Here is a 16,662-nt window from a genome sequence, read left to right as displayed (position 1 = left end):
TTGTCGAAACAGCTTCAATGACAAAATCAAATATTTGACGAATAAGGAAATAAATATCCTCTGATTTCATGTTTATTTTTTGTTCCATCTTTAACCCTTGTTTCTGAGTGAATTTAATATGACAGGCTGGACACACGTGAGCTGTCCTCTTTGTTTACGTCTCCATGCGTCCACTGGTTACCCGGTGTTTGACGTGTTTGACATTGCAATGATTTGTGGGTAATTCCCTTAGGCAAAGTCAGCATCGTCAGCATCTGATTTACAGTAAGGGTTCATAAAGGGCTCAACATGTCTGCCAGAGAGCCTCAAACACTCGATGATTTGACAGTGGGACATCACTAAACCCTCACGGATTTTGCGGGAGCGCGCCTCAAAATCCGTGAGTCCGTGAGGGTGGATATTGGGATCGCACCGTCGCTCGTTACACGTCATCACAGTGCGACTGTTTACAGTACTGAGCGTTGCATACATGCCGCCTGAGTTCTACTCGTAGACTGTTTTCGCCCGTCGTCTTGTAACTTTGGGAGGATGACCATGGATGTGACTTTCCTCGGGACCGGCTCGGCCTACCCGTCTCCTCACCGCGGTGCCTCGGCTCTGGTGCTGCGGACTGAAGGGGAGTGCTGGCTGTTTGACTGCGGGGAGGGAACCCAGACCCAACTGATGAAGAGCCAACTCAGAGCCGGTGAGTGAGTGAGAGAACATCCAAATTCCATTCAATTTAGGATGATTTTATGATTCATGTTCAAGCACATGAAAAGGGTACAAATCATTTAAGTGATTGTAACTACATACTTTTCACCCCTGACTCTTTTAAACGACATTGCTTTTGCTATGACTAGACTTTGACTTTTTCTTTCTCATAGCCTCTGATTAACATAAATGTCTTTGTCTCTGCCAGAGCCTAGAATATTTTTGGACTACAATGGATGATTGATGTGATAACTACAAGACATTTTAACCTCCTTTATTTGCTTCATTTTAATCCAGCGTTTCAACTCACCACATTCCCATCGTACCACCTGTTGAATGTAATGATATGTTGTGTTTTCCGACCCAGGTCGAATCACCAAGGTGTTCATCTCGCACTTGCATGGAGATCACCTGTTTGGTCTGCCTGGTCTCCTTTGCACTGTGAGCCTCAACACCAACCCGGAGCAGCAGAACCTGAGTTGTGTGGAGATCTACGGGCCGCGGGGCCTCCGCCACTTTTTAAGGGTGACACTTGGCCTCACGGGATCACAGCTGCTCTTCCCTTATGCAGGCATGTACAAAATGTACAACCTCGAATGTGTCCACACTACGGCAGCTTTAAAAAAACACTGGTGCTCTATTACATGCATGTAAACTATGGGTTGCACATTCTGATTGTTTCCGAAATTTCACTTACTTTGCATTTGTGAAAATGCAGCCTTCAGGAGGAGATATTGCAGTTCATTCCGATACTGCATACTAGTTGATCAATGTAGTCCCTTTTATGTCAAAATGAGTATATGTACAACTTTTGAAAAAAAATGGATTTAGGTAGCAAGCATGTATAACATAGTTAAGTGTAGTTTTTACAGCAGAGCAAATCTACCTTGTAGGTTGAGTGTGTATGCTACACAATGGATTTCTACCCAAATCCATTAGTCCGTAGCAAATCACAGCTATGCTATGGTTATCATGTTTAAAACATTTTATTATATGGAAACTACAACACATTTTCAGCCCTCTTTATTTTCTGTAAAATCTTCCACCTCCAGCTTAATTTACTTTATTCATTGTAATTGTTTTATTGTACTTAATTCTCATGTACTCTGCTCTCATTTACGTTGTGTATGTTGCTGTAGTACATGAGCTGGAGCCCACAACCGACCAGAGTCCAGAAGAGGGACAGCTCAGCCTGAAGGTAAGTGACTGATTCCTGCATGGTAATAAATCTCACTTTAGTTATATCTATGATATAAAAGAGGGCAGTCTTCATGGATCTCCTATGAAAAGAGTTGCTCTTATTTGCCTACTGGCCTATAGTCTTGGTCTACCACATATTTAGGCCCGACCTCAGCCCAAGAGACGGTGGTAACGGTGTTCTTCACCCACACAGGAGCATGTCATCTTTAATGTTCTGTGTTGTGTCTCTTCAGATGACAGCGGAGTGTGGTCCTCTGCACCCACAGGAGCAGCCGGGCAGGACGATCTTCCTGGATGTCTCCAGTGACTGTTACCTCCTCTTTGAAGACAAGAAGTTTGTGGTCAAGGCCTTCAGGTTGTTTCACCGCATCCCCTCCTTTGGTTTTTGCATTCAGGAGCATGACCGACCCGGAAGACTGAATACTGAGCTCCTGAAGGAACTAGGTAAATGCACTTCATATCTTTGTATGTTACTCTTCTATTTACTTTAACACCGGTAGAGAAAGATGACTGAAACATATGAATCCACACTCTTCCAGTACCCGTTATATATTTTTAAATTATTCCACAGTTTAAATAGCACTAGATTTGTGTTTCTAATTGGACATGGAAAGCATAAAAGCACAACATGAAGATAATGAGAGAAATGCGGTTTACAGGATATGACGTGAAAAAATAAATCATTGATGGCACTAAAATTTGCATAAATCTCTGTGATTCAGCACTAAAACCGTGTGTAGCACACCTATTTTTATTATACATATGTATACATTTATTCTACATAAATATAAGTATTAAATATAAGACTTTTTAAAATTACTTTTATTGCATATTATAGTATGGCGTTTTTATGATTTTTTGTATTATATACTATTCTATGACATTTGTTATGACCAACTATGACGTTTTTATTACATACTATACTGTTGTTTTTGAAGTCACCCAAATTTAGATCCGATATACACACAGGTCACCCAAGACTATGACACATGTGTGGTACAATATGCTAAATAATAGAAAGTAAATGCTCTCCAAATGGTACTTGTGGATAATTGTGAATGGTCTAATTTTGTGTCCTTCAGGCCTGAAACCAGGGCCGCTTTATGGGCGGCTGAAAGCCGGCAAGCCTGTAACTCTGGAGAGCGGGCGCGTCGTTCTGCCTACTGAGGTGCTGGAAGAAGCTATTCCTGGTAGGAAAGTCTGCATCTTTGGAGACTGCAGCGCGGTTCTTGGGGAAGGACCACTGAGGATGTGCAATGAAGCGGATGTTCTGGTTCACGAGGCCACACTTGGGGATGAGCACCGAGAGAAAGCAGTAGACCACGGACACAGTACACCTGCAATGGCGGCAGCGGTGGCTCGGGCTTGCTGTGCGCGGAGGCTGGTGCTGTACCACTTCAGCCAGAGGTACAAACCCTGCTCCATGCAGAAGGAGGGGGACGAGGATGATGTGTCAGAGCTCAAGAGGCAGGCAGAAGATGCTCTACAGGGCAGTGATGTAGAAGTGACTCTGGCTGAGGACTTTCTTACGCTGCCCATTCCTCTCAGAAGACCACAGTAATGAACTACGAATTCAGTTTTTATATTGCCTTATTATATATTGACAATCTCAACTCACTCACTAGGTTAAGCTTTTAACTGTCAGCATCAACACTTTTTTGTAATGAGACTGTAGATTTTCAAAGTTGGTGAGTCTGAACACTTTTACTGTAAAGTTGAGCTTGTCAGCTCACTCTTGAACTTGGAAACAGCCGTCGACAACACAATCTCTGCTCATGGTCTCCTTTCTTGTCTTCGACCGTATCACACGGCCTTCATCAACAGATCCACTGTCAAGCTCACGGGTGGCTCAGACACTTGGAAAGTTCTATGTAGGATTCCATGACAACTGATCATTATACTAATTGTTATACAACAATGCATTGATTGTCAATAAAACAAGTGAAGCCATGTGGGGAAAAAAACAGCTGGATCACGGGTCATCTCCTCTTTCTCACATTTCTTAACCAGACACACAAATCAAGTGATGTCTCATACATATTGTGACGGCCCCTGTCTCTAATCACTGCAAGTATGCTTTTGTCCCTCTGTCCCTAGAGAGCAGATTACCTGATGCGGAGCACCTGGTCCAGGAACAGGGAGGGCATAAAACCCTGCTCGAGCAACGGGTTTACTCTCCGGCGTACGTGGAGGGTTCCCAGCCAGTTGCTGCCGGTTATTTTGGTTTTGTTTTCCTTTGGTTTCGCTGACAACACCCACACTTCATCCCACACGCATCCACGTTGACACTACTGATGTTATTGACGGACACACTTTAACTATTTCTTTATTTGGTTAAATAAACATTTTCCGTTACCATCATTTGTTGTGTCTGCCGTATTTGTCATGGCCTAGGAGCCGGGCTATGACAATATGCACACAGGATAATTTATACAATTGACATAAAACATTTATCAAATTATACTAAATGACTGGCAGATTCATTCCCACTTGTCTGACTGTAGAGAGCCGCTCTTTCATCTTGGCCCAATCAGACTGCATCTTCTCTGATGTTCTTTCAGGCCTGCATCGCCTGCTCCAGTGATTTATTTCCTCATCTGTGTCCTTATCATTGTCACCCAAATAACACACAAGTCTGGGATACACAAACATGCACTTGTCAGAACAAGATGCAACATAATCATTTTAAAAACTTGTACATAACATCAAAGAGAAGACCAAAATGATTAGTATGTTTTTAAATGTTCTTCCACATGAATTACCTGTGAGTCTCGCTCTTATTACACTGTGCTTTAGAAGAACTCCTGTTTTGTACATTTTCATTCGACGACCTTTGGCCTTTGTAAACAAAGAAAGGACAATTCTGTGGCATTTAGAAATAAAATGTTTCTTTCATCACTGTGCACTCATAAAGGAATACCCAGTCGTGCTTTACTTGATGTAAATCGAGGTTCACTTCCCTGTGTGTGTGTGTGTCATAGTCACTGTGGTTGGTACAGTTGTCATCCATGACCGTGACAGACTGAATGAGAGAGCGCCATCCTGGGGGTATCACACAAATGATAATAATAAATGCTGTAATTTCACACATATTGTTTTGCACTCTTGTTAATATTATTAGTCATAAAAGTATTTATTGAGTTAAATCATTAAATCTTAAATTTTTCAGTTTGTGCTGTCAGCTCTTTTGTTATTGTCCGTTTTTCAAATGGTGATAATCTATATGTAAAAATGTTTTGTCTAAAACCAGACTTGCTTTCCTCCATATTTGCTGCAGTCTCTCACCTGGCCGCCTGTGAATATGCTGCCTGACTGGCAGACTGAGTCACTGTCACTGTCAATGGACACGGAGTCGAAACTCCGAACAGGTATTCCTACAAGAGATACAAGCACGCCCAGTCACTGGGCCTCATGCAGGATGCCATACAAAAAAACTAATTTCCTTATATTTGTTAGTATCGACGATTTGTTCTTATTTTGTTAGTACCCATTGATTTCTGGGATTCACCAATGTATTCGTATTTTTGCTTTGTCTTACGTAAGAGATCATTTTATAAGTGTTCAAGAGCACCCATACCAAGATTTCACAGTCCACAAATTGTACATTATTATATATTTTGAAGTAATTATACGGATTTAATAATGATGTTTGTGGGCTTGAGAAATACTATTTGTCCACTCATCCCAATTAAGACTATAAAAACCCTCGGATGATACTGCGTGGGTTCAGGGACATATATTCAACACATATTCAACAGTCCCTCAATTTATCTCTTGCTTAAGTTCTTATTCTTCCAGCCTTTTTGGTGGCATCCCTCCAAATCATGGGCTTAGGGTATTTGCACACAACACCTGCCTTAAGTAGTGTTTAGGGGATTACCTGTGCTAATAATAAACAATCCGCCACACGCCTCCAATTTATGATAAAGTGGGATTCATCATTTAGCACACCTGGGTAGCAGATTTGGATGGTTAAGATTGTTTAGTGCATCTGGAGTCGGCTTCTCATATTTCTGTTGCATAATAGAAAATTAAGAAAAAAACATGAGAGAATTTTAGGAGAATGTTGTTGCTTCAGTCAAACTGTTTCTATTGGAGGAATTCCCAAAAGGATGCTTAACAGCATTCCAACAATAAAACTCACCAACAGTACAATGCATTAGCTTCTTTAAGTATCCTTTCAAGCTTCTACCAGCATCTCTAACTCAGCGGCATCAACACACTCAGAGCTGACCTCTTTCTGAGTGGCACTCTGTTTCACCATCACCCCGACTTTCTTTACCTTTCACTCTCTCCTCCTGTACCCCTCCCACCTGGGTCCTCTCTCTCTCTCTCTCTCTCTCTCTCTCTCTCTCTCGCTCTCTCTCAGCTGTTTGGGGCTCTTGCTTTTTTGTCTCTGGTGTTTAGGGTTGATGCCTGTCTTCACGTTTCATGAGTTACATATAGTTGACATGCTACCATATGTTGCTTAGTATGTATTTATTTCGTATTTCATTATACATCTTAATATATTGTCAGACACAGCAAAACAAAATACATTTTTTTCCTGTGAACTATCTATGAACGAACAAAATAAAAATAAATAAACATCCCAAAATAGTTTATTTTCTTAAACAAACTAGTTCAAATGGAGTGGAGAAACACATTTAACGGTGGCTGTCGGTAAAAGTCGTAACGGGACTGATAGTGTTCCGTCTGTCGTCCTCTGCGTGTCGGTGAGCACCGGTTATCTGTGCGGTTTAGTTGTGCAGTGGTCCGGGTTGGATGAGGAGACCGGGGGCATCCAGACAGCTGCTGTTAAGCTAACCGCGGTAATGGAAACGTACACTTCCGGTCTGTCCTTTCAAAACAAAAGCCCTCGTCGTTTTTGTGTCAGAGATCAGAGCATGGATCAGACCAGGTGTTCTAAAGTACAGTCAAAGTAGTTCCTAATGCATCCTTTACCGCCGCAGAAGAGTTCAACCGGACAAAAGAAAGGTGTCTTATTTTACAAATGGAATATTAGTATTTTTCGTGGGCTGGAATCCAAAATATTTTTTAATTGGATGGGACTATGTAATGTCCCACCATTCTCTCCCAGACACAGATTGCCAGGATGGTGTCGCTTACCCTTCCACCATACTCCATTCCTCAACCCCATAAAGGGATGATCTAGTTTTTGACCAGCAGATGTCCCTCTTGGACACAATGAATGCTAGATGTCTGGACATGTCTGCAGAAGATTGCCAGAGATGGATTAGACATGCAAAAAGATTCCCAGATATGCATGCAGGTTTACTGACGGGCCGTTGTTGGGAAGCCGGAGCCTGTTCTCCCTCGTGCCCGTGTTGTCTAACAGGTTGTTGTTTGTGAAGAAACTATAATCCCAGTCTATGTTCATCGCCTCAATTTTGAAAAGGCTCACACAGATAAACTCACGTTTTAGTCTATTATATCCATGAGATGCAAATAAATGCCAAATGTTGTAATCACATGATTGTAAGATAGGATAAGGTATGACATCATTCATACCAAGCTGAAGACATGATTTCTATATCTGTAGCTAACCCGTAAAAGTATGCATAGTGACTACTCTTGAAATCACTTTGGTTTCATTCTGTGCACTTGGAATGACTCGATACCAAAAAGCCCGTTGAGGCACTTCAGCATTTCGAATCCATTTCTGTGACATAGAATACTGTGAGGTAGCACGATCCATGCTATAAAGAAGAGCCCCTGTTTCTTGTGAGGGAGTCCTGGTTTATGCCAAATATATTGGTAATAAATAAAATATACTTTACAGACTATAGTGACATATATATTGTCACTATGTCATTGTGGTCAATGTTGAAAATATTCCTTCTTTATCACAATATTGTATTTATTTACAAATATTTGCTTCAATGTGATATAGTACATTAAAACTATGATTTTGGGTGATCCAGTGAACTAAATACTAGAAAGTTAGACATTTCTATCCGATTATTTAAGTTTTATTTTTCATATGCATATGTAAATATTTCCTGTTCTTTCATGTGCTTGTGTATTTTAAGAGGAAATGTTTTGCAAAAATAAAAGATTTTACAGTATTTCTCACTGTCTTGGAAAAAGACATTGCCATTGAATTGAACACTTTGGTTGTATAACATATGATTGAACGTGGTGATTATGTCCTAAAACAAGTTAAACTGAATCATGAAATGTTGTGTTTTTAAATATTTCTGGAATCAGAAAAGTTTGCAATGTCAATGCATTTTATTATGTTGATTTTGTTTTTTTACACTTTAAAATAAATATTTTTTCTCCAAGTAACAATTCTCAGGCGCTTGTTGTGGAAAGTTGGTGTAAAATCTGATGATCAACAAAACATTACCATCTGCAGGTAAAGAAATGAAATGTCAGGATAGAAAGTGAAACTTAAAGCTGGTTTCTGTTGCTGAACGGAGCTGAGAGACGCCATTACGCATCTCTACTATAAACATTAAATCAGAAGGATTGTTGTCTGTAATTTAAAGAGACGGATTTGGTGAGTCTTGCTTTAAAGATATTCACATATCAGAGAAAATGGCTGAGAAAATAGTTCTTGTTGAAAGTTACCTGAACTGCCATGTTTGTTCAGAGATCCTGTGTCTCTGAGCTGCAACCACAGCTTCTGTTCAAGCTGCCTGCAGCAATTCTGGAAACAAGCTAAAACTAAAAACTGTCCCATTTGTAAAAGAAGATCCTCAAAGGGCTTTCCAGGAGTGAACTTTCCACTGAAGGAACTGGCTGACTCGTTTGCTGAGAGATAGAAAACTGGATCATCTGAGACAGAAGAAGGAGAGACGAAGGTGGAGGTGGTGTGTAGTAAACATGGAGAAGAGACTAAACTGTTCTGTGAGGATGAAGACAGAGTTGTGTGTTCTGTCTGTGAGTTTTCTCTCCAGAGTCACAAGTTGGTTCCTATAGAACAAGCAGTCAGTGACCTGAAGGACCAGCTGGGGTCTGACTTAGAGTCTCTGCAGGACAAGAGGGAAAAACATGAAGAAGTGGAGGAAACATACAATGAAATGATTCAACACTCCAAGAAGCAGCTGTTGTCCACAGAGAGGCAGATCAGAGCAGAGTTCAAGAAGCTCCACCAGGTCCTGAAAGAGGAAGAGGAGTCCAGACTGGCAGCTCTGAGGGAGGAAGAGGAGCAGAAGGGGAAGACTATCAGCAGAGAGATGAAGATGATTCAGGAGCAGATCTCCTCTCTGTCAGACAGCATCTCTGCTGTTGAAGAAGACCTGCAGAAACACAGCGTGTCATTCCTCAGCAGCTATGAAGCCACTCAGACCAGAGCCAGAGTCCAGAGCTCCCGGTCAGATCCACAGCTGGTCTCAGGAGCGCTGCTTCATCCTTCAGCGTCTGGGAGAAGATGAAGGACAGGGTCCACTTCAGTCCTGTCATTCTGGACCCAAACACTGCACACCCCTGTCTCTATCTGTCTGATGATCTGACCAGTGTGAGACATGGAGACACAGACCAGAAGCTTCCTGACAATCCAGAGAGATTCACTGAGTATGTCAATGTTCTGGGCTCTGAGGGCTTCAGCTCAGGGAAACACAGCTGGGAGGTGGAGGTGGGAGACCATCCTTTCTGGAATGTAGGTTTGGCTAAAGAGTCAGTTGACAGGAAGGGAGAGTTACTCGCTTCCCCAAAATATGGAATCTGGTGTTTACTTCATCACAGTGGAAAATACATGAATGGATCTGATTAGACGGTCGGCGTGAAGAAGAGTCTCCGGAGGATCAGAGTCCAGCTGGACTATGACAGGGGGACGTGTCCTTCTACGACCCTGAAGACATGACTCACATCTGCACTCTCAGAGACACTTTCACTGAGAAACTCTTCCCGTGGTTCAGTATTGGAAAGTCTGGTGATGCTCAGACTGCTGATGTCAAAATCTGTCAAAGTGATATTTCTCTGTGCTGTTCAGGGAGGGCGGTGAGGTCTCAGTGATTTATCAGGATTTGTGTAATGGTGGTATTTCTTTGTTCATAACAGACAATTCCAGTTAGTTCTTTAATTTCATCGTACCGGTTCATGAAGAAAATGAGTGAAAGAAACACAAGATTTGAGTCAATAACATGATTTGTTTGTGATGCTGAAAGAACTGGGACCAGTAGATTTCATGGGATCATTTAATTTACACATTTATTCAGATTTATTTTTATTTCTAAGAATGAGCAAGAAGTTAGTTTCCTTTTTTAATTTAATTTCAAATAGTCTTTCATTTTATCATATTACCTTGTGTATTTTTTTTACATTTTAGAATAATTTATCTTTCAATGATCAAATCCTTGTTTCAGTAAATAACTTTCTTTCAATGTGAAATCCTTCAGGTTTGTAACGAATTCCTTTAAATAAAATATCAAAGACAAATACAAAGCTGTGCTGCAGTTTGATGTGTTTGCAAACAGAAACTGATTCACGCTTCTATTTCAATGATCATTTTATTAATAACACGAACACATTTTCTTGAAGTCATAGAAACACGTGTAGCACGTAAGAGAACAGAGCAATAATCTGAAGAATCAGAGAACTAGAGGATTCATATTATTATACAGAAGAGACCAAAAGAGACAAAGGGAAACTAGAAAGAGCCAACTGCAGAGAAATGATTGAATAAGGTCGGAAACAGAGAAAGAGAGAAGACGACTCAGTGTTGTCAGTGCAAGTCAGTCACTGTCTGGAGAAAGAAGGTGACGGAGGTTCAGAGTGAACACGCGGCTCCAGTTGATCTCAGTAATGCTTCTTCTGACTAAACAGCTGAGGGGACGCAGAGCTCAGTGGCCTCGTTTCTAGCTGAAACTGTATCACATGTGCACAGACAAAAGCAAATGCAAAAACATTCACACAAATATTCAAAAGTAAAGAAGCATTTGGCCACGTCAGGTGTACATGAATCAAGCTAACATTTCAACGTGTCAACATAACACAGTGCAACTCAATCAAAGCATTTACCTTGCAGAAACTCTGTTCCAGGGTCTCATGTTCCCGTTTCAGTTTCTCCAGCTTCTTTTTGAGAACCTTTTCTTTACACATGTCCTATATGTCAGGAACAATGAAGCAGCAATTAATGTGAGTGCACAAAGTTTCAACCACAAACAGGTTTAAAACATAAAAAATATCCATATATACTACCAACAACCTTTCGTAAGTATTCCATTCGTCTCTCATGTGCCGCGACCTCCTTTAAGACTTTTGAGAGACGCTCAGCCATCTGTTGGTTCTCCGTCAGAAGGCAGGCCAGTTTATTTTCCTTCTTCTTCCGTGTCTTCTTCAGCAATTCAATTTCTTCCTAAGAAAAGTCAATAAAACAAGTGAAGCCATGTGGGGAAAAAAACAGCTGGATCACGGGCATAACTAAATTAATAATGTGTTGCAGGTGTAAACAAAACATCTGAAATGTCTCTGACTGTAAATCAGATGTTACTTTAGTACCCGTACTTTAGTAACTGAATTGAGTGAATCGTTCAAGCAAGTAGTGGCTGCTTCAATTGCAGTTAATGCTTTCTGGTGGTCTGCTACTAGATTGCTGATGTGGCTGTTCCATAGATCTTCGGTCTCGCAGATCTTATTTATTGTCATGTTGTCCAGCAGTTGTGGGTGCAGCTCCAGCTTTTCCTCATACTTGGCCTGGATTTCTACTCAAATAGCGACACAAAACGAGGGCTCCTGTTTAGTTTCTGACAGCACGGGGTGTTGAATTCGACTCAAAATGAGATTAGTTCTTTACCTGCAATTTGCTTCTCCCCGCTGTTACGTGCTTTAGTCATTTCTTCATCGTGTTTCTGTTGAGGTAAAAAGAAAAGTGGTGTTTGTAGCATTGCCGCTCAATTGTTGCAATATATCAAAGTAAAGAGACACATTAAATCCACAGATCTTTAAGTGTAGAAAATAATAGTGTGTACTACAAACCAGTTCAAGCTCCTTGACAAGCTTTTCGTTGTCAAGCTGCATGTCCTGCATGTCGACCATGACGGCCCTCATTTCCTTATGAAGCTCAGTCTCTAATTGTTCTTGCTCCTCCTGCACCACCTGTGTGGAGACTAAACCATCTGCTTTTAACTCAGAGGTTGTGTTCAGGTGTTCACACAGGAGGTCCTTCGTCTTCTGCTTGTACTTCTGCTTGGAAAAAATGAATCAAATGTGCATTTTAAAATTAATTTAGCCCTTACATCTGTCAATGGATAATATTTGCTTAACAAATGACAAACTGGTACTCGTATCTGAACAAAAAGAATGCAATCACATGATTTTTCCTAACTTTTAAAGTTGAGAGGACAACCGGTACATGCCACTAAAAAAACCTACGGATGCACAATGGATTGTGGGATACTGAGGATAAAAAAATACACTGGCTGTGGATCAAAACAAGGTTGCATCTACTGACTGCATTTAAAGATCCTTGTTACCTGTTACGGCATATTATGGCATAAAATAAAGACGTGGTCAAAATCTAGCCTGTGAATTTGGGTGCAGTTCGACTATAACTACACCTGTGTATTAACCTCACCTTGATCTCTATTTGGTGGCGCTCCTCATCCTCCTCTATGTCCTTATCTAAATTATTCTTTTCAGTCTTGACCTCCTCTATTTCACGCTCTGTGATCTCCCAAAATGTGTGGATCTTGTCCCTCTCCCCCTGGAAGTAGTTTCTCTCTTTCCTCGCTCTGTCCAGCTCCTCTTGAAGGCGCACGATTTCCTTTTTCAGCTGAAATACAGAAATGTATTTTAGTGTGGGCATATGAGCCAGACGATCATGACCGTGAAGCCAATTACCTCATTTATCCTAGTTGTAAATGTCAAAGTCCAATGTTTAGTTCACAGGGGGCAGTAATATAAATCAGACATATAATGTCTGCTGTGGCTCTGGAGGAAAGTCTGAGAATCTTTTAAGATTCTGTTAACACAGCATGCACATTTGCAGTAAATAAAATAAGCAGTCATGGTGGAGAACAAAACTAGTGCTGTAAAGTTATTGTAAATAGCTGAACAAAGTATCAGTAGCTGCTATCTCAGCTTCTGACTCTAGTGAAAATGATGTGGTTTGATTGTAGTTGCACTTCTTGTAAATCACATAATTAAGTGTATTCAATTGTAGAATAATTAATTATATCAATTTCAATATACATCTTTATATATGAACAGACATACAGTAAAACAAAACTAAAATACATCCCTGTCAACAAATTACAAAAAGCTAAGAGAAAAATATTACACAAAATATAAAGTATTTTCTACCTATACCTATCTATATATATAGATATATATACACATATATATATATATACATATACATATATATACATATATATATATATACATATACATATATATACACATATACATATACACATATACATATATACACATATATATATATACACACATACACATATATATATATATACACACACATATATATATATATACACACATATATATATATACACACATATATACACATATATATATATACACACATATATATATATATATACACACATACACATATATATATATATATACACACATATATATATATACACACATATACACATATATATATATATACACACATATATATATATATACACACATATACACATATATATACATGTGTATATGTGTATATGTGTATATGTATATATATATATATATATATATATATATATATACACACATATGCCTCCTGCCTTTGTACCACCGACCTGAGGAGAAAACACAAAACATTTGCCAACACTTATATACGGACAAAGTTTTGGGAATAAAACATACAAAATTAAAAAATATTTCCAACCTGACTTAACCTGGCCCATATATATATATATATATACACAGACATCTACAGTCTATGGACAACACACAAGAAGCACACGCTATTCAACTTTACTGGAGCTCACTATGAACGTCCATTGTTGTGGTGAATTGATTTAAAAATTTTGTTTAAAAAAAAACTTTGATTTTAAAAATTGTTGGAATGCTTAACAGCATTCCAACAATAATAGGTGAAACCGAGTGTGTCCATGTCTCACCAGGTTTCTACGGCTGGGCTTGGCACTGACCGAGGAGGCCACGGAGCTCATGGTGCTGATGGAAGAGGCACTCGGGCTTCGCTTCAGCCCCGATGGTGTGGCCACTACTTTGCGAACCGTTGTTTTTGCTTTGGCTGGCGTGGTGGAAGGGAAGCCAATGCGTGTGACTTTGTGCACCGGAGCAAATAAGCCATACTTGGGCTGGCACTGAAAATATCTGGGAACACATAACGGAATACAAATATAATGTAAATCATAGTATACGTGTCGTTAACTTTTAGTTATTTACAGATCCAGTGGCTGTTGTACCTTGTGCCTGCCACGGCCCCGTCATTCTTTCCTAAGGGCTCATCCAACTCCACACCACACCACTCGCCTTTAGAAAAATCTGTTTCTCCAAGGAAACGTACCACTCCTGCCTTTGTACCACCGACCTGAGGAGAAAACACAAAATATTTGCCAACATTTAATCTCCTCAACAGATAAGAGAGGCCTAGAGAGTAATCAGCTTTGCCTGGTAGTAAACCCTGAGTGAGATAATTCCATCAAAGCAACAGAAACAAACATGTACCGGCTTTGAACAGAATGAGGCCAAAGTAAGGTCAACATATGGTCAACATATGGACACCATGTAAAACCAAATTCTCTAAATGCAACGAAATGTACAGGACTGCACAGAGCAGTGTTAGTACCAGTACTTCCTTTAACTCCGACCGTTAATTACTAAGAAGAGGAGAGTTCAGTTAGTCATATGGTGGAATATCAAGAGAAGAAATGTTTTTTTTGTTGGATAATGTAACAATCTTTACCAATACTCGATCACCCATCTTCAGTTCCATTTCCCCCTTCTTGACTGATCCAGTGCGCATAAAATCTCTGAAATCTGTTTGGCAGCTTTTCCTAAAAACAGGATTACTGTGGAAACAAGACCACAATCACCAGCAGATTAGGCCGACAATTACTGCACTGTGTATGTAAGACTGGTTCCACGTTGACAAACATTAAAATGCTTACAAAAACATATTAATATTATATCATAATAATGTACACGAACTGTGAACGGAGACATTCTGCATTGTGAGTACTTTTACTTTGGATACTGTGCTAGGTGATTCTACATGTAACTTTATTATACGTAAACATATTGTAGGTATGTGACAAAAAAATTCAAACTACTCAAAAACCTTTAAAATATACCTGACTGGATTAAGCTTGAAAAAAACAACAAAATGAGACTAAGATTGTTAAAATCCATTGGAAAATAAAGAAATTAGAGCAATTTTACTTTAAAGCAAAACGTCTATGCTGAATAGTTTAATCGGGCATTATTTGGAGCCGATTCCAAGCCGCCATGATGGATTTCAGTGCGATGGCCCACAAACACAATGACTCAACCGGAACTTATTCCGAACTTAAGCATCTTCAGATCTTGACGAAACTTCGTTAATTTACAGATAAGATATGGTTAAACATCTCCACTTACATCCTATTGTTCTCTGATTGCTCGATCAGGGAACTTTACACATCCGAAAAAAATCGAAAGTGTCGAAGAAAATGCCCGCGGAGATTGCCACATACCTACATATTGAATTATAGACTTTTAGGTATTTTTTAGACTTCGTCCACCACCGTTAGAAATCAAAACTATATTAAAATGTATATTAAAATATACTATTTTAAGCTGTACTCACCGAGTCCTTCAGAAAGTACTTTTATTAGTTTTATCTCGACGATCTTTTGTTTAACGGCGCTTGCCTACTCCGTCTCCAAGGTAACAAGCAGACGCGATGACCTTCACGTGCCTTCACGTAACGGCTCATCCAGAGCCGTTATTATTATTTTAACGTTTTAAAGACGGGAAAGACCAATTATGGTCATTAATTGAATAAAATAAAATATTATATAAATATATTTATAACAAAATAAATGATGTAAAATAAAAGTCATTACTATGTGATTTCGTTATTAGCTTTAATAATAACATTGCTGTGTTGTATATTAATTAAATAACTTGGAACGTTTTTTAACGGTTTGTTGTTGAACGCAGCACAAACACTAAATAAAAACCGTAAAAACAAGCTTAACAATAGTTTTTGGCGAATGTGTCTCTTCTGTTATCCTTTATTTAATATCCTCTCATGGTTCTTTTCAGTTTGTTCGGCTGATTTTTAAGATTATATTTACATTCGTTAACTTTGCAACAACAACAAAAACCCCGCGACCATCAATTCCTGTGCCTTGTCTCTTCTGTCTGAAACTCCATACTTAGTGTTATTTACTTCCAGGGGACAACCGAGGAGACGCCGACTCCTCCGTGCTGAAGCACCAGTGAAGCGCACGTGTGCTGAGTCTTGATTGACAGGAGCTTCAGTAGGTTGCCTTGGAAACGGTCAAACAGCTCGCGGCCAGCACAGGACTACTCAAAAGTCACCGTCAAGTACTGAGGTCATGTTATCTGGAAACGTACTGATTAAAACTCATGGTGAGCCATCTGTTATTCAAAATACAACATGTTTTCTCAAATATAAAATCACCTCACACAATATATTTAAGTAACTCTCTAGTAACTTCAAATTGATCGCTGAGAAAATAAATCACACCCTAACTTTCTATTTGTACAATTTCTCCTCCGCCATTCAGCGATGATACAGATTTAACTGTACAATTTTTCAAGATAGCAAAAAATTAAACATCTTGATGCAAAAGTGTCCATCCATGTATGTGA

At 39.5% G+C, this 16,662-nt stretch overlaps 1 protein-coding gene and 1 pseudogene across 2 annotated transcripts; both read left to right on the top strand.

Annotated features, from left to right (window-relative positions):
* Positions 1–450: 450 nt before the first annotated feature.
* elac1 (elaC ribonuclease Z 1) lies at positions 451–3,890 on the top strand. Its single transcript, XM_079271057.1, has 5 exons — positions 451–685; positions 1,061–1,264; positions 1,833–1,891; positions 2,127–2,337; positions 2,976–3,890. The coding sequence occupies exons 1-5, from the start codon at positions 529–531 to the stop codon at positions 3,452–3,454; spliced, it is 1,110 nt and encodes a 369-aa protein (XP_079127183.1). The 5' UTR covers positions 451–528; the 3' UTR covers positions 3,455–3,890.
* Positions 3,891–8,724: 4,834 nt separating this feature from the next.
* Positions 8,725–9,855, top strand: LOC306779044 (nuclear factor 7, brain-like; annotated as a pseudogene). The gene is made up of 2 exons: positions 8,725–8,748; positions 8,799–9,855. The product of its transcript is annotated as a nuclear factor 7, brain-like (transcript).
* The last annotated feature ends 6,807 nt before the right edge of the window (positions 9,856–16,662 follow it).

Source organism: Melanostigma gelatinosum, assembly GCF_949748355.1.
Source record: "Melanostigma gelatinosum genome assembly, chromosome: 6".
Taxonomy (NCBI): Eukaryota; Metazoa; Chordata; class Actinopteri; order Perciformes; family Zoarcidae; genus Melanostigma; species Melanostigma gelatinosum.
Note: the sequence above shows the minus strand (reverse complement) of the source record. Positions and strands in the feature narration are given on the sequence as shown.